The following is a 19051-nucleotide window of genomic DNA, read 5'->3' as shown; positions in this document are numbered from 1 at the left end:
CCGGGGGCTTATCCAGGACAACTGCTTGCTTGCGAGTCCTCGGTGCTGCAGCTAGTGGTTTCAGTTGCTGTCTAGGCCCCTTTGGCGTACAGTTAGCTCCAGGAACGTCTGCTCAAAGGTAGTAACTCTGCATCCTGTGTCACAGAATATTTGATCTAAAGAATCTCATTAACGAACAACCCGCTGCCATACATGAGAGCTTATCCCCTCCAGAGAACTCATTCTCTGCCTGTACTTTCTAATGCTTTCTTGTAGGGGGTGACGGGAAGCCGTGTCTCGGGTGCACAAACCTGTGTGCTGGCTCAGGATTCTGTACCGAGTGCTATCCATGGGCTGTTTAAGAGAGTCGTTAAACTATTCCTCGGCTTATCTGTGGGGGAAAAAGGGGGTGGGGGGAAGTGTTAGGCTCAGGAATTGGTCATGACGATGTGCTGTTCACATGATTAGGACAGCCACATGGAGTGGGGCAGGCACAGACTTCCAGTGTGCTCTTTTGAGGACAGGACAGTAATAAGGGTCGTCTTTTCCTCAAGGACAGCCCCCAGCAGGAGTCCACCCTCTCTCCGCCCTCAGCTTCAGCCAAGGGCCTAAAGACACTCTTAAAGCCTGTAAGCAAAAGAAAGCAAGCAAAACACAATGGATGCCTTCAGGATCCAGCTGCTCTCTGCTTCCAGTCACCCACGTGTACAAACCCTTCAGCATCAGTGAACCGCAGAGCAGCTGCTAGGCTGTAAAATTAAAATAGGGATGCCCCGAAGAAAAGAGAGTCTGTTACCTAAAACCAGGTAGCCCATGAGCTCAGGTGTCCAAAATCTGGCGAAATCACCCAAGGTCTGAGGAAAGACTTAGATGTGCTGGCAGTAGCCAGCTGGGGCAGGCAGAGCTTTGTGTCTCTGCGGTGTTTTATTAGACCCCATAGCCAGGAAAGCCATGCAAGGATACCATTTTCCCGTGCACAGAGCGACTAAGTTCGGAGATGCTCAGCTATATAGAGAGCAAAACTGTATCCAGTTCCTTCCACCCACCAGGGCTTCGTTACTATTTCCAGAAAGTGCTGAGTACCCACACCACCTGTAAAAGCACACACTTTCACTTTTTATAAGCCATTAAAAAAAATGACAACAGTAGAGAGTTGTTTGATTATTACCAAAGATGGTGATGTCGTTTACAGGCCAGGGCCACAGAGCAGCAGCTAGAGTTTGCCTGTGCAACAGGTTCAGAATCACGATTTCCAGGCGACTTTTCACATCCTTGATCCTCCTACACTTCTGCTCTGGTACTTTTACTCCGAGACAGACATCATCACCTCTAGAAAGCAATGTCTAGAATAGCATCCATTACTGAAATATCTACAGACAGTTTTAAGGTATTAAACAGATGAATTCTGGAATAGCTGTGTAATTTTCTCCCTTTCTTCCACTATCTGGTTTTTCAGCCTTGACAAACTTCTGATTGCTTGGAAGGAGATGATTCTCATAAAAAATGTGAGCCGCTGATTATTTAAAATCAACACTTCTGGGGGGGTGGGGTGAGTGGCAAGGATGTGTCTATCCTCTCTGCTCATCATGGGTTTAATGCAGTCCTGAAACACGTGAAGGCGACACTTGTTCCTGATGCTGGGCAGTAGTAGTAAGATCTTCATAAACCGTCCGGTGTTTCTCCACATCACTATGATGCACATAGCATAGCAATGCCAAATCATCTTTTCCTACGTGAAGAGAGCTCCCATCTCTTACGAAGTCCTCGGCCCCACAGCAGGAAATGCTGTGACAACTTGAAAGTCTAGATGATTCCACAGTTGTGAGCTTTGCAGCCCGAAGAAGCACTGCGTCTGTTAGAAGCCGGCTCGCCCTTTTCTGCAGGTGTGAGCCCTTTGGGCTGCACACAGTGAGTGTCCTGTAGAGGCCACAAGCTACTGCTCATTCCTGGTGGGATGAGGCCCTTCCTGTACTCCAAGACCTAGTCCTGATGTTCATTTTCCAATATGTCACAGCTGCTCATCTGTTTAGATTTGACATTCGAAGCACAGCCTCTGCCTCGGCTGCTGGGGAGTCCATTCAGCTAATCACTCCAAGAGAAAGATAAAATGGAAAACAGGATTTTTCCAGTGAATGAAGCACAGTACCCTGAGGGAGTCATGCTGTCACACCCCCTAAAGGAAAGTCATGCTGTCTTCCTAAAGGAAATCCTTTGCTACAGGAAATGAGTTAAAAAAAAAAAAAGACTTAGAGTTGCATATAGAAATACTGTCTTAAAGACACGAAGGGATGGAAGCAAACATCATCTGACTTTAGTCATTGCAGCTGTGTGGTATATTAGTCGTGAAAGGGAAGCAGGGTGAAGCTTCATTTCAGGACGCAATGTGTAGTTTATCTTCCACCGGTGGGTGTCAGGGGACATCAGGGGTGGTTCCTTAGTCCTGTTTTTGTTTTTTGTTTTGTTTTTATTGGGACCTGGGTCTCACCGGTGAGGCTAAGCTAGCTGATCACCAAGACCCAGGGATCCACCTCTCTGTGTCCCCAGAGCTGAGTTTATACCATTCCCAGTTCACTATTACCTGGGTTTTGAAGATCAAACTCCAGTCCCCATGACCCCATTACAAAGCAAGCACCTTCTCAACTGAACTATTCCTGAATCATCCATACTTTTATTAGCTTGATTACTTCTCACAGATTTGGGGATAATTTTATTAAAGTTGTGAAATAGCCAAAGCGCCAACTGGCTTTGTAAATTTTACTTGTTTGTTCGTTTATTTTGTTTTTTCTAGACAGGGTTTCTCTGTGTAGCCCCGGTTGTCCTGGAACTCACTCTGTAGACCAGGCTGGCCTCAAACTCAGAAATCCACCTGCCTCTGCCTCCCAAGTGCTGGAATTACAGGCATGTGCCACCACTGCCTGGCAATTCACTAGCTCTTTACATACAAATATATACACCTTAAATAAAGAATGGCTTGGACAAGAACCTAGGAGCAGAGCTCAGAGGTAGAGCCCTAGCCTAGATTCAGTCTCCCCAGAGCAAAACAAAGAACTGTCTGTTAAGGCCAGGGAAAAACATAGCCCTACATGAGTAAGAGATTGATGGACAGATCTATCAGGAGCAGGGCCTGAGGACACACAGTGAAGCAGCCTGCAGGGGTCTCTGATCAGGGCTCTGGGGTGGGAAGTATTATGCTGTTAGAAAGGATAAGAAAAACTGATGAAAGGGAACAGTAGTGAGGAGAGGAGGCGCCCTCCGGCATGTCATCTCGCTCAGAAGACTGCCCAAACACGCTGGATTCGCCTTACTTCGCGGCTACAGGTAATGTGCACTACCAGTGGCTGAGGCCTAAGTGGAAATTCGACAACCAATAAGGGAGCTCATCCTGGAGGTCTATTAATTCCCACGATGCCTTTAGAAAGAGTCACATGTCGTGATAACCTTGGCATTTTGGTATCTTTCAAAAGTACAGAAATATTACAAGAATATGTTTTTGTTTTAATCCCACGTGTGGTTTGTTTGGGGCTGCTTCGAATTGTCAGCAGCTGGCTAGGGTTTGCCTCGTGCTCTAGCTGGGGCAGCAGACAGTTTCTGCAACTGTGTGACATTTGGAATTCTGGGGACTTTTCAGGGGATAATATAAATAAATGCTAGGGGCCCCAGGAGGCAGGGCGGGTTGTTGGTTCGTTGCTGTTGGACAAGATTAAGTAGTCGTGAGCACAGAAGAAATTAGATATCCTGATGGTGAAGATCAAACTAGGCCCAAGGAACTTGACTGACCTGATCAGCAGGAGTCTTAACGATCATGTGGCCCCTTTTCCTTCTGTCCTTTTCTCTCCTATCTAGTGCTAGGCGGTTGAAAGGGAGGAAAGGGGCAGAGAAAGGTGGAAGAAAGAATCCACAAAGTAGCGAAAGACAGCTAGTCACAAGCTTAGGCACAAAGTCCTGTCTTTCTTCAAGGTCACTAACACTCCCTAGCTGATGCTGCAAGGTTTAATAAATGGGGTAGGAAATTCAATTATAATTGAAAATAGCTCCAATATGTCGAAGCTTGGATCTGCTCACAGCAATGCAGTTTCCAGAGCATTTTCAGTGATACCAACTTATTCAGCGCTCACTGCAATCCTGTGAACACTTACCAGCTACTAACATTAAAATGCTCATCACAGCACATTGCAGTACAGGGATCAGACTTGAGCTGGATTTCACCTCAAAGCATCTTTCCTTCAGTCTAATTTCCATGGTTCCAGGAAATACTACGTCAAGAAAGGGGAGCAATGAAGCAGTCCTACCCAGCTGCAACACCTATGAACATCAGCAATTCCAGCATACAAGAGAAGCATAAAGTGGCACTAACATGTCGGGGGCAGCTATTTGACTGGATTTAAGGTCCATTCAACAGGAGGGAAATCATGCTTTGAACTGGAAACTTTAGCCAGCGTCCTGGGGGCTAGTATAGTCAGGGACCTTAGAAAAGAATCTACCATCACTTTACTACATTAGCAGAATTCCTTACTACATACTAAATCTTAGCCTTATTAACCACAGGTAAGTGCAGCCAGCCCCCCAATCCCATCAAAGAAGCCTTTCTTTACAGAAAACCGAGACAATCACAGAAACTCACAACTAGACAACATGCAGAGATCCACATGGGAACCCAGTCTCAATGGCTACATCTACATCTATGACTCAGGACATTATGGCAGAGAGGACAGAAAGACTCAGAGTCAGAGTAGCAGGAAGTCCCCAGTGAGACAGCCTCTCCTAGAAATGGGGGAACTTTACGACTCCCACCCCTACACAGAGAACTGCAGGCAACCAATGACTATTGGGCAAATTACCCTCTCCCAGGGATGAGCCCCCTTATTAGTTGTCCAATGTAGAATGGTAGACAGGCCTTGAAACAGACAAACTCAGCATATACATATATATGAATATATATATATATATATATGAATGTATATATGTAACAGAAATAATCAAAAAGAAGCCATCACCTTGAGAAAGGAGGGACATCAGAAATACTTGAGGAAGGAAGGGTAGCTGGAAGGGGTGAGAGGAAGGAAAGGGCAATAATATAATTCGATTTCAGCAAAAAATAAATAAAAGATAAAAGTAAATACTTGAAAGTTTTAATAAAAGATAAATTTAAAAACCTCCCCATTTTGCCTGAGTAAACAGAGGCTATAGCCACAGCCCTGGTTTGACATCAGGCAGAAAGTGGTTTCCACCACTTGCTCTGCTGTGAGGCTCTGAGCTATACAACCTCTCTATGCCGTGGTTTTTTCCTTATAGAATAAAACAAGTAAAAAGGAATAGACCAGTATGTCTCACAGAGCTGCTGAAAGCATTACAGGTGTTTGAGAAGTGTTTGACAGAGTGAGTCACATAAGTTATGTAATGATAAATAAGACTTTGACCACCAGGCTAGAGAGCTATTGACACTCCAACAGCCAGGAAGTGCCTTAAGTTGTGCCTGGCCTTGGTCTGTGGGCTTTCAGAATGCTGCTTCTCATTCCTCTCAAAGAGAGAATACTGACATTAAAAGTACTACACACACACACACACACACAAAATGGTGCATACTTCAAGAAGCAAAAATCATAATAAAGTCTCCTGATGCTATTTATTAGCTCTTGGGTCTTCACTGAGTCACTTTTTCAACGATTACCAAAAGGATTGTTCAAAATGCTTCAAGTTCTCATCTTTTTCCTTAATGTTATTTATGCCACACATTTGCACTGCCCCACCCCACCCCGCCCCACCCTGCCCCTTCTCACCTTGCTGCTGGGCATCAAAGATACCTAGATAATAATGAACACCCTTGAAGCTCATTACGCTTTCTCCTTATTTCAAACACAGCAGATTTCCTTTGGGTTCTCAGGATTATGAGTAAGTGAAGAGAAAAATTGCCAGAACTTACTGTAACCATTCCTGCCACTTCTGATGCTAGTGATGACAGTGAGACCTCCCTCAAAGGTGAAGACACTCTTCTGGTTGTAAAACACAAGACCAAACATCCGTGCAATGGTTTCTACACTGCTGTTTTCCATGCATGACTGAATATTCCAGACAGATCCCCCTGCCTCCATGCAGCCATTTCTGAGTTTATGACTCCTAAAAAGCCTTCCAAAAATATCTACAAAAAAGTTTTTCATAAAAAGTCCTTATATAAATCTTCCCAAGTCAATTTTAATAACTTACTTTGATGTTTAAAGATGTTTCCTTCGGTTTGTCTCATTTATCAGTAGTATTTACTTCCAAGTGTAAAACAGAGTGAATTAAACTTCTTTGACACACATGGGGCTTTAAGAGACTACACACCATTCTGAGTGATTCCAAATAATTTTCACATGAATGGCTAAACTGGGGAAATGTATAATTTATTAGGACTTGAGTAAATCAAAGAGCCCAAAGTGTTTTAAAGTCACTGGTAGAAGAACAAAATTTAAATCGAAAGGTTACAAATTAAGAAACTAAAATTTAAATTGAAATATTACAACTAAGAAATTAAGTCTTAATGTGTGAAGTCCTCTCCAAATTTCACGTTTGAGCAGAGCTGCTGACAGCTCTGTAACAAGACTCATGCTTTTAGCATTGAACAATAGAAATACTTTCTAAAACACAACATACTTGATTTTACTTTTAGGAAAAATTCCCCTAGTGAAAGCAAGTACTGTTAGACGTAAGATTGTTAGTCTCCTTTGTCTTGGTGACTTTCCAACAGTATCATACTGGAAACGTTTCCTGCGCCCACAAATTTACCAAGATTAGGGCCCCGGAGGTGGCTCAACTGGCAATGTGCAAGAACATGAGGGCCCGAGTCTAGATCCCTGGCACACTCCTTAAAGGCACTACCTGTAATTGCTGCACAAGGGAAGTAAAGGAAGGATGTTCTCCGGGCTTGCAGGTAACTGGTCTTGCCAAATCAGTGAGCTCCAGTTTCAGTGAAAGATCCTGTTTTTGAAAAATGAGATGGGACACAGTACAGGAAGACACCTGTCATCAAAAAGGGGATGGGACGGAATACAGAGCAATGCCTGCCGTCTACTTCTGGCAGCCGCATGCACATACACGTGTATGCACTCACAAAACACATATTCACACACACACACAACACACACACACCTGAAGAAAAATATTTCCACTAGACCTATTAGGTCATGCCTAGTTTTCTCAAGTGCTGTCAAAAACTAAAAGTCTTCTCTTCTTCAAGGTTGATGTCATCGTTTCTTTTCTCTTTCAGCAGATAATTAATTCTAACATAAAATTACAACTCAATAAACACTGTTTAGGGGACAGAATGGGGAAATGTAGAAATCCTCAAGGATTTAAAAAAGTACCACTAAAATAAAGAAGCCAAGCATATTATAAATAGAACCATGGTGTGACTACTGGTTTCATTCAATAAGATTGTTCTTTCTTTAAAAAGATTGGTATAAACGTAATTATAAATGAACACTGCTATTCTCAGCACTTTCTGTCCAGAAAATTCAGTATACCATATGAAAGCAGCACTAAAGCACATCAACTAGTTTATGTACAACTTGATTTTCTAAATGCCAAGGTTAAAAGAAGGCACCAGAAATATTGAAAAACACAAAAGAAGCAATGTAGAAATACTGAGAGATTATCATAACTCAGTTTGCCACAGGAAAAATATTAAGATAAGATTGAAAATAAAATAAGCAGGTTATGATGTAGCCAAATTATTGCAAAATGTATCACATTGTCTGGGTGTACATTGCGGAGGTCACAGAAAGCGATTACTTTAAACTGTTTCTCCACAAATTAGCATGAATAAACACTGCTTTCCCTGGTTTCAAATATGCTATCTAAAAGTGTGGTGGTGTTCCCTGGGGAAACTTGGTTCCAGTCTGAGGCATATGAGACAGGAGCCGGGATGATAGTATTTGACAGACACTAATAATAAAGATCAGTGACATTCCGCAAACTTGCAGCTTCCTGCTGTGTTGGAAGCAACACAGAGCAAAAGGTGAAAGCCATGAGCTCTGGAGACAGACCTGTGTTCAAATCCTGGTTCCAGCACTACAGGCTGTGTGACCTAGGGAAGTCTCTTATTCCTTTCCCAAGTGGAATTTCCAAAGCTAAACAAGGATTTAAGTGCTCCACATCGCCCTCAACAGTCGTGAGCACAGAAAGCAGACGAATGTGCCCAGTCCATCTGCATTCAAAACTTGTCATCTGAAAAGTTTTAAAGTAACTGAAGATATTAGCATGGTGCCATGGTAACATAAGGAAGTGAGGTCTGATTGCCTATGGAAGTTGATTGGCTCGTGGACAAGAAGTTTAAAAACAAGAGTTGAAATACCATTAGTGCCACACAGACAACCAGCCCAATTAACCCTGTGCATGAACTGAAATGTCACTTCCTCTCATAATCCTGAACAGTTAGTACCTGATAATCAAAGGGAAAAGTTTTAAGTCTTAATGGGCAAAAAGAATTTAAGTAAGAAACAAAGAAGAGACTTTAAGATGCTAAAAATGAAAAAAAAAAAAAAGGTAGTTGTCTTAAATATTATGAGTTTATCTATTATAATTCCCAGGCTTAAAAGCATGTTTGAAGGAAAACCCCATTACACCATGCCAGAGTGTGTATAATTTTGTCACAAATATAAAAGCTCATCAATGACTAAGATAAACTCTAAATTAAGGGCAAAATTAAATTCAAGGAGAAATAATTTATTAGCTCACAATCAAACACACAGGTTTGTCAAGCAGCTTATATGTACATGTCTACACACATACATGTTATATGTAAATAATCTTTGCAGTGACTTCACTTCCTAAGGAGCAGTGTCCAGAACAGTGGCATTGAATTTCTTCTCGAGAAAAGGGCTGCAAGCACAAGGACAGTGACCTGCAGTAGTTCCTGACACGGTGCTGACCTAACTCAGGGAGTTAGGGAGGCTCAGAGAAGGACCTGCTCTTCAGGGGACAGCAGTGGGAAGGTTAGGTAACCCCTTCCACCTTTTAGGCTAAAGGTCAGCTTTGGACCCCCGAATTTTTTTCCAAGCAAAGTAAGTGTGCTATTTAGTATCCAAAATAGCATCAATGATGTCACAGTGAGAAAGATGGGGTTCATCGTGTAACCTAAGGAGCTAGCTTTTCAAATTACAACTGGAGAGCCGAACAGTCCACACATAAATTTTTGTCTAAGGTAAAAGCAAGTGTGCACTGCACGGTAAGTACTGTCTTGTGAACTTTTAAGTCATGTACACTTGGAGTCGCTTCCATTTGAGAACAGTCTGGGCCGCTGTGATGGGTGCCACTGTTTCAAGCTTAAATTTTACCCTTTGGAGCCCCCTGCAGGTTCCAAAGGTTAACAACTGAATCCCAACTCTAGCTGGGAGGCTAGGCAGAGCAGGGACTGGAACTTAATTCAGAAACAAAGGACAGCATGTGGTCTACAAACTCAAACAGCCTATAGGCAGCCTCATTCCTCCTCAAGGAACTAAACTAACACAGCAAGGTTATTTCAGTGAAAACTTGGAATGTATCAACATCTCCCAGCAGAGGCCTGGGGGGCCAATGAAGAAGTGATAGTATGCTTTATGATACTTTAGCAAAGTTAAAATGGATTTGTAAAAAACTGACTGAAAAACGGGAACTGACACAAACATAAAAGCAATGTTTTACATGCTTACCTTTGACTACCAAAGCACTTTCAGGACCAAAATCTTAAAAATAACCACCAGACACTATTCTAACCTTAACTGCACCTGCATTAGGTTTCTTGTCTCAGGATGCTGGAATGGTCTGCTCAGCTCAAGGCTGACTGTTTCACAGGTGATGGTCATCTTCAGAGGCAGAAGACCCTCTGATGCACCATCTCTTGGCCATAACTTCAATTTAGCAGAGGGGAAAGTGATTTGCAACATACAATAGCAGCGTTAGTCTGAGCCAATTATGGTTGGCTCCTAAAGTTAAAAAATAGAAAAAGTACAGGTCTGTCTGCCCTGCAACCAACGTGGCACAAATGTGCCCTACTATAAACCAATTTGGACATACACCACGTCTATTTCTATAACTAGTTCTGACCAGGTCATATCTGGGGCTCAAAACCTAAAAGAAAAAAAAAAATTTTGACCGTAGTATAATTTACATAAGAATCAGGACAAAACAAAAATAAAAACAAACAAAAAAAAACTCTCCAATAAAACCAAGAATCTCTGCTAACCAGAACTCCATTTTGGCCAAAACTCTTGGACATACAACGATGTTCAGAATGTCTGCCCCCGAGTTCCGTATACATGGGATCATCTATTCAAAACAAATGCCTACATTCAACTCCTTTGCCAATCACATTATATAGACACTTCTCCAACTTTTTAAAAAGAATGAAAATAGGACTGACCACTTTTCAGTATTTTCTTGAACTCAAAAATATAAAAGAAAATGACCATTCCCCTTAGAGATAGCATAGCTACTTGGAGGGGTATTTTATAATAGTGACTTAAAAGATGAACAAGGGTCCAAGCAACATACTTCCTGTCCTCTCTCACCTTGGAATCCTGGTGCTGCCTTTTCCTGCAAACCTTTGCCTTAGCACTGACAGGCCATCTTTTCTGAAGGGCCCCTTTCTTTTTCCTATTCTAGCTATCCTTCTTACTGCTGGTAGGCATACTGCTTATTTTTAGCACTAAAATAAATATCACTGTCAAATTGCTTGTGCTTTGTATCTGAGATACAAACATATTCATGACCTTTTAAAACCATGGCTATGAAAGGATGGGGGGGTGGGGGGAAGGGGCTGGAGAGATGTCTTAGTGATTAAGAGCACTGGCTGCTCTTATAAAGGACCCTCAGCGCCGACATGGCAGCTAACCTCCAGTTGTTCCAAGGGTTCCAATGCCCTCTTCTGACAATAAACCATGTGGTGCACATACATACATACAGGCAGAACACTCATACACATAAAATGAAAATGATCAACTTTTTAAAGGTTACTTACTAGCTGCACTTTCATACTTTTCTCCAAGTTTCCCTCCCTCCCTCTCTCAATCCCTCCCTCCCTCCCTCTGTTCCGCCCTCCCTCTTTCCCTGAGCTGAGATCTCTTTGTATCTCTGGTGGGACTCAACTTGTAAGTTACTGTTTCAGCCTCCCAGCTGCAGGGGTTGCAGGCATAGGATGCCCTGCTCCTGTGGTCCAGACTACCCTGCTGAAGGAGTGATTCTATTCAACACAGCTAGTGGGTCTGACAGCAGCTTCGTACTGAGCAGCAGTCCCTCCAGTACATAAAGCATCCACACACACGCACTACTCATTCAGGCTCACACACAAACTCACACTCACGTTTCTTTCTTTCCAGAACAAGCCAGAATTACAGCTCTTTTAGTGATTGTTATAATTTTTGGAATGGTTCATAAATTTTCCAGATTCTTTTAAATTTGTAATATTTTCATCTTTTTTTTCTCTTTTCCCCCCAATTGTGAACCATTCCATATTGCATCTTTATTGCAAAAGTCAACATGCTTCTTAGAAATTCAGATTGTAATCGATAAAACAAACATTACATATATGAATTTAAATGTATAAACAGTTAGAAATCCAACAATATCTCCTATATACTATTACACAAGTTCACAATCTTGTAAAAACTATAATACAGGCATACTATACATCAAGAGGAAACATCCTTCCTTTTCACATGATTTTTTTTTCTTTGTGAAATAATGATCCATTACCACGGATCTTTTCCATGGTAAAAGGACTGTTTTCCAGTATCTCAGCTGGTGATGACATTTTCCCAACGCTCCAAGAAGAAATTGAGAAAAATTCCGCATTCCTTGGGTTAACCTTTTTAGACTTGGGCAGAAATCTAGAAGCTCTTACTGACTGGTCACACTGGCAGCTCTCACTGTGGATCTGCTACACAGAGAGTTTACAAACTAGGACAGCAGAATTTGTCTCAAATGCTAAATGTTATCTCTATAAATAAAATGCCAAGAAAACAAGTCATGGTGTGGAATTGACTTTTAAGAGAAATTCTAACAGTTGGGGATTGGTGGATGGGGATAAGGGGAGATATATACACACATACACATATTCAGCTATTTTATGCTAATCTTAAGTTTTATAACAGTATAATTAATCCATATTTTTAATTCATTTTTGAGTTAAACACATTGGAAAAGAATTTTAGTTATTTTTAAGGAATATGGAAGGACCCAAAACCTTAATAAAAAATGATCTCTCACATTAGCACCGTTTTCGTTCATCCTCTGCCCCCAATAACTAAAAAGCCAAATAAATCCTCAACTCTCTCTATAGTGAGTGCATAAAGATGTCAATCTTAAGGTTAAAAAAAAAATCATATGAAAAGGAATCTCATTCTGCTCAACTGTCAGTCTACTGAGACTTTTCTTACAGCTTCACTAATTTACTGTCATTTTCAGTCTCCAAATACAAAAATACAACAATTCTTATTGAAATCTATACGCTGGTAGTTTTAGTACACAAAAGAAAAAAACCAAACAAATTATTTACAAAATTATACAGTTTAAGAAAAAACTTTGTACAAAAAATATATAAATCCTTTGTTCCCTCTATCACGTTTAAATGGTCAGGACTCAAAATATTCACCACAATGAATCTTTCCAAATATATACTGACTGAGCCACAAACATCAAGAAAATTTCATTAGAGATGATGGAGAAGTGAGGAGCAAGATGCTTATTGAAGGTTCCCTGTTCTAATGTGTTCCTTCTTTATGGGCTTAGCTTAGCCTCGGTGTCATCAGAAACACAACAATAACCTGGAGAGGGTCCCACTACAAAGGGAAAGCTACACGAACTTTTAAAGTATCCTGGTGTTTGATACGTCATTCCAGGACAATATGAAGAGGAAAAAGATGATCAGAAGGTGGGATCTAACTCCTTGTCACTACGTAAATCTAGAGTCCTGATGGTTTTAGGTTCCTAAGTGAACTGTTTCTATTTTAAGAAACAGACTTTAACCTCAGGGAACAAAACCCTGACATAGTGATCACCAAGAACCTTCTGAAGCCAACAGAACGTTTCAAATTTTCACACCACACATATTATAAAACAGATGTGTATCCTTGAAAATGTGACATCCTATGTACAGAAATCATTTCGTTTCCCCAGGGATCAGTACAGTGTAGTGTTGCTCCTCTGCTTTTCCATCTAACATTCAGAACACAAGGACAGACATTTACACATATATTTTACTTAACAGACACTCTGTACAGTGTACAGTAAAAATGCACACGGTAAAGGAAACTGCCTACTAAAGTGTGTGTATGTTCCTGGACAGCAAAATCTATAAAATTATGAAAATATAAGGTCATCTAATCAATGTCAAGTTAGAATCTCATTTATTACTAGCTTATCCAGACTCCCACTCCCCACCTCAGCACCTCACCATCATCATTACAATGTAGGAAAAGAGCTTCAGGTACCGACCATTAACCCTTCTGTGTAACTATAACTATGCCGAAGCTTTAAAAGGGGAGGGAAGCCAGTAACTCTGTCCCCTAAAATTCTGCCTTTATTTCCATCAAAGCATCACTTACTTATAAAGGTGCTGGTTTAAACCTTATTGATGACTGATTCTTGGTTGCCCAACTGAATAACTTATTTCAAAAAGTCAGGCTTATTAATCAAAAGGAATGCGAAAGATACAAGGGGATGAGCAAAAGGGCAAAGGGCAGAATGAGGTTTATTAAAAAGGGGGTGGGGACAACTGAAGCAATGCTCAGCACGTATCAAAACACGGAAGGTGAGTGGCAAAGCCCCAGAGCAGGAGCAAGGGGAGGATGCAGCAGGGCCAGCTTCCGTGCTCTGTAGCTCGATGGTTTTGCTGAAGCTTTGTCACACATAAACTCTGAGAAAGACTGACTATAAATCGGGCTCTTCCATGGTAAAAAAGAAAAAAAAAATTAAATTTACTTTTCTTCCAAGACCATCCTTGAAAGGAGAAGGTATTTAAATTACAAATATCTCCAACTGTCTGACGACCCATCCATAATAGCTAAGAGTTAAGAGATTCCAGGCGATTTTGACATTTAATGAAATTTTTATCAGCAGATTTATAATCCAAAATAAAATTTCTGAACACCCTGTCTTTACATTGTAATCCAGCACCAAGAGCAGAAACAGATGGTGTGGAAGGTAAGGTTCTAGAGAATCCAGTCACTCCTGTGGATCTTCACAACTGTGTAAAGTCACGGCCTTTGGTGATTTGATATCATAGACAATTATGAGATGTGTTTGAATAGCAACTTGCTGTCCTTAAACCTACTGTGTTGAAGAGAAAAAAATTTTTTTGGCTCATTGACTTCTTTAAATAATTCTAAAAAGTTGTTCTTCTAAACAATATTTCTAAAAATTACACAACTCGCATCAAATTTCATCTTCGCCACGAACGAGACTCATATTCATCTTCATCTTCATCATCATCATCATGCAAAAACAAATCTGAGGTTTCTGTTTCCTAAAGGGAGGAGAACACATATATCTGCTTAGCTGTGCACGAATGCAGAGGGAAACAGCGCACGGTGAGCAGACTAGCCAAATCCTAGGTCACATTTACCCAGGTTATCTTTGGGGCAAAACAAACTAAGGAACAAAACTACCAACCAACCAGCAACCCCAATCTTCACATTTAAACACTGTCTGTGCATTGATCAACCCAGATACAACAAAGATGTTTGTTGTAATGGGAACATTCAGCATTTTTAATAGTGATCTTGAGATGTACAACACAGCACTGCAAACTGTCACTATAGTGTGGCTAACTCCCTAACGGAGGACTAGAGATTATGCTTCCTGTCTAGCTGTGATTCTGTACTTTTTAACCCATTTCTCCTATCCACATCCCAGAACACATCTTACAGATGGATATTATTATTTATCCTGTTTAAATTAAAAACATTATTGGAAGTTTCCATTCAAGTACCACCAAGAAAATAAAATGCTATGTGGAAGTCAGCCATTATAGTACAAGCCTGAAATCTTAGCACTTGGGAGGCAGAGGCAGGAGTTTTGTGAGTTTGAAGGCAGCTTGGACCACAGGGTTTAGCCCTATCTCAAAAAGCAAAGAAATAAAACAAAGTATTAAGAGTGTGTGTGTGTAAACATGTACACATATATATGTATACTGTAAATTATAAAAAAAAAATTAAAACTGACTTTATTCCTTTAACAAAAGTGAGGAAAATCGTCAGGCGGCGGTGGCGCATGCCTTTAGTCCCAGCACTTGGGAGGCAGAAGCAGGCAGATTTCTGAGTTCGAGACCAGCCTGGTCTACAGGGTAAGTTCCAGGACAGCCAGGGCTACACAGAGAAACCCTGACTCAGAAAAACAAAAGTGAGGAAAATCAGTAATTTCCCCAACTTTTCCTGGGATATCTATCATTGATTTGTGACAAATGAATATGCTTGGATATGCTAACTTCTCTCATGACATCAACATTCCACATCTTAATATAAAAATCTAAAATTTGACACAAAGAAGAAATAATCCACAAATATCATCAACGTGTCAAGATTTACTTTCTTCCTAATTTGGGAACATTTCTGCTTTTGTTATGTAAACATGTCTACACTCAATGAGTCTGACTCAATGAGTCAGAACACACTCATTAACTAGAAAAACTTGATTCTTTTAAAAGCAAGAGCTTAGAGTCTGAAATAATTTACATTGTAGGGCTGAATATTCTTTTAATAAACTAATTAGAAGACAAAAATAAAAGGCAAACTTATTTCTCATATTTTAAGAGGCTAGTTTTAGCTAACCCACTAAAAGGAAAGTGACACTATTCTATATGCATAGTACTTGACATAAAGAGAAAGAGAAGGTAGTACTGTGCCTCTTATTTTAATAGTTGGCTTTACCTCTTCTTTGACTTCTTCTTCCTCAGTTTCAGTAGATATAGACGGTACCTTGGGCTTGTGCCATGATATCTGTAGCCGACGGTCTTTGAATTTTGATGCTTGGTTTGTAGCCTAAAGTGCATTTTAGAAGAACATGTAAGTACACACTCATCTTTACTAAGGATTTCTTCAAACAGTGCTACTTAAAAAGTGTAATGAGCTGGAGAGAAACAATCTGTCAACCAGGGCCCTTTTCAGCTAAGGCATGCCTATGTTTGGTCTATGTTTTATAGACATGACTGTTGCATTATAGTCACTCTACTAAGCAAAGTGTCATGAGGATAGCAAATACTTTCCTCATTCAATGACTGACTCCTGACTTGGTATTTACTTATCAAACCTTAAAATCATATCATTTCTGAGATGAATCATCTCAGTCACTGCATTGCATTTCTCAGTTTATCTGATAACTCTTCTTATTTCCTCCCCAAAACTTTCTTTTCTAGAAACAGGGCCTGGATAGAGCCTAGGTTGACTTTGAACTCTCAACCCTCCTGTGTCAGCTTGCCAAGCAGTAGGATTACAGATGTGTGTACCATCATGTTCACTTTCTTTTCTCACATGCTCAGACTTCCCTAGCTCATCAATGCAAACAATAAATGCTAATGAGAGCTGGACTTGATATCTCACACCTGTAATCCCAGAACCCAAAAGACTGAGACAAAAGACTATTCCATGTTCACCCTGGCTACACTATGAGTTCCAAATATGTCTGAACTGAATGAAACCTAGCCTTTAAAAGAAAAAGCCATTGTCCCTGCCAATCATGGTAAAACCTCTCTTTCTTTCTCTAAGCCCCAACACCCAGTACTTCTATGGGTTGAATCCAGGGTCTTGTACATACTCTCCAAGTGTCTACCACAGAGTTATATCCCTAACCCCTAAGTGTTTTCCTCAGTACAACTTTCTAAATACTTCTCAGCAAGGTCAATGAGAAGACATCTCATTTACTTACTTTGAAAATGAAATGAACCTAGGGACTAATACATGCGAGGCAAGCGCTGTATAAATAAACTAGATTTCCAGACTTTAAACGATGTACATGCATAAACTTTTATGAAGACAAAGTTAAATTCATAACAAAAAGTCTATGTGAGCCATCAAGATGGCTCTGAGAGTTAAAGCTCTCACCCCGCAAAACTTGATGACCTATTTAATCCCTGAGACTCACATCATAAAAGAACCAACTTTCACAGGTTGTGTGCTGACATCCAAATACATGGGTGTCATGGCGTAAGCAGTCCTTCCCCCTCCACCCAACATGCATATAAGATTCTAAGGTGTATCTGAGGTGGGTGTTGTTTACTTCCTTATATATTTTCTGAGTTTTAAGTTTTCTTCAGTGAACATCATAAAAGACCATAATCAACAATTTTAACTTTTCTTGCTTTTAACAGAATCCAATTTTCAGCTCAGGGAGTAATTCAAGAGTAGTTTAAGGTACTTACACTAATTGTTTTTCTCAGAAAGGACTAATTCAGAAATGTGTGATACTTATAGCTGAGACATGAAAACATACCCCTGGATGTGAGTCAAGATGGGGAGGTAAGGAAGCTTGTTGGGAAGACTGCTGTATTTAAAAACTAGCACAAGAAATAGACTCTCCTTTTTGCCTTTGGGTATTCTTGTTAGAAGCTGTGGTGTCTGTGGTTCCTGTAGACATTCTGTAGCATGAGGAAAAAATGGCTACCAGCCAACATAGAAGGAAAATAGAAGGGAACACAGGAGGAGCTTTTGTGTCCAAGTAATCCTAAACTCTCTCTAAAGATTCTTAAGCGAAAAGGAAATAGATGGTGGGTGAGATGGGTCAGCAAGTAAAGATGCTTGCTGTCAAGTATGACAATCTGAGTTCAGTCCTACATGGTAAAAGGAAAACCAACTCGTGCAAGCCTTCCTCTGACCTCCACACATGCACAGTAGCATGTGCGTCCACAAACATCACATACACAAGACAGATAAATGTAATTTTTTTAAGACATAAAGAAGGTAAGAAGAGGAGTAGAGTGTGAGGGGGTGGCTCAGTGGTTACTTGCTGTATCATCAAATGGAGATCTGAGTTCAGATCCCTAGCAACTACATAGAAAGCTAGATGCAGCAGAGAACATTCAGAACCCCAGTACTGGGGAGGAAAGTGAGGACTGAGTCAGACCAGCCAGCCAGTCTAGCTCCAACAGCAAGCTTCAAATTTCAAGGAGAGATTCTGTCTCAAAAAAGTAAAATGGACAATGATAGAGAAATAACAGTTAAGGTCAATCTCTGGTTTCCACAAGCATGTGTACACACACATGTGTAAACACAGTAATTACACATCAACATATACATCATATGCAAAAAAAATAGTTTATATTTTCAAAGTATGTCTAGAGGCAAGTATATGCTATTTTATAATCAAGAAAAATACCCCCCAAAAAACAACAACAACAACAAAAACCCCAACAAGTCCCACCCTACATTAGCGAGTACAACAAATAAACCATACTAAAACAATTAAAAATCTTATGGTTAGAGCCTGGCATGGAGGTAGACACCTAGGATCCCAGATATTGGGAGACAGAAATAGACAGATCTCTGAGTTTGAGGCCAGCCAGCCTAGTCTACACATTGTATGCCAGGCCAGCCTGTGACAGCTTGCCTCAAAACAACTTAGTGTCCATTACTTGAAAAATTACGCCAGGTGGTGGTGGTGCATGCCTTTAATCCCAGCATTTGGGAGGCAGAGACAGGCGGATTTCTGAGTTCGAGGCCAGCCTGGTCTACAGAGTGAGTTCCAGGACAGCCAAGGCTACACAGAGAAACCCTGTCTGGAAAAAAAAAAAAAAGAAAGAAAGAAAAATTCCTTAGTACAGTCCAAACATTCTCAACATTTAAGAACAATTTTCAATCCATTCCTTTCTCCTTGTACAAAGTTCAAGTCCAAGTGGATCAGGGACCTCCACATCAAAGCAGATACATTGAAACTAATAGAAGAGAAAGTGGGGAAGAACCTCAAGCAAATAGGCACAGGGGAAAATTTCCTGAAGAGAACGCCAATAGCTTCTGATCTAAGATCAAGAGTTGACAAATGGGACCTCATAAAGTTGCAAAGCATCCGTAAGGCAAAAGACACTGTCAATAGGACAAAACGGCAACCAACAAATTGGGAAAAGATCTTTACC

General features: G+C 40.6%; 1 protein-coding gene across 3 annotated transcripts in view; it reads right to left on the bottom strand.

Moving 5' to 3' along the window:
• Positions 1–11330: 11330 nt before the first annotated feature.
• The window catches only part of Rbm27 (RNA binding motif protein 27), a 69806-nt gene continuing 62085 nt past the window's right edge, over positions 11331–19051 (bottom strand). For all 3 annotated transcript variants that reach the window (XM_031365572.1, XM_031365573.1, XM_031365574.1), the window contains 2 exons: positions 15858–15968; positions 11331–14455 (listed from right to left, as the gene is read on the bottom strand). In XM_031365572.1, coding sequence (XP_031221432.1) covers positions 14372–14455; positions 15858–15968 — 195 coding nt within the window. In that variant the 3' untranslated portion in view covers positions 11331–14371. The remainder of the gene's footprint in view (positions 14456–15857; positions 15969–19051) is intronic.

This window comes from Mastomys coucha, unplaced genomic scaffold (assembly GCF_008632895.1).
Source record: "Mastomys coucha isolate ucsf_1 unplaced genomic scaffold, UCSF_Mcou_1 pScaffold13, whole genome shotgun sequence".
Classification (NCBI taxonomy): domain Eukaryota; kingdom Metazoa; phylum Chordata; class Mammalia; order Rodentia; family Muridae; genus Mastomys; species Mastomys coucha.
The sequence above is the reverse complement of the archived record's forward strand: the minus strand, read 5'-3'. Positions and strand labels throughout refer to the sequence as shown.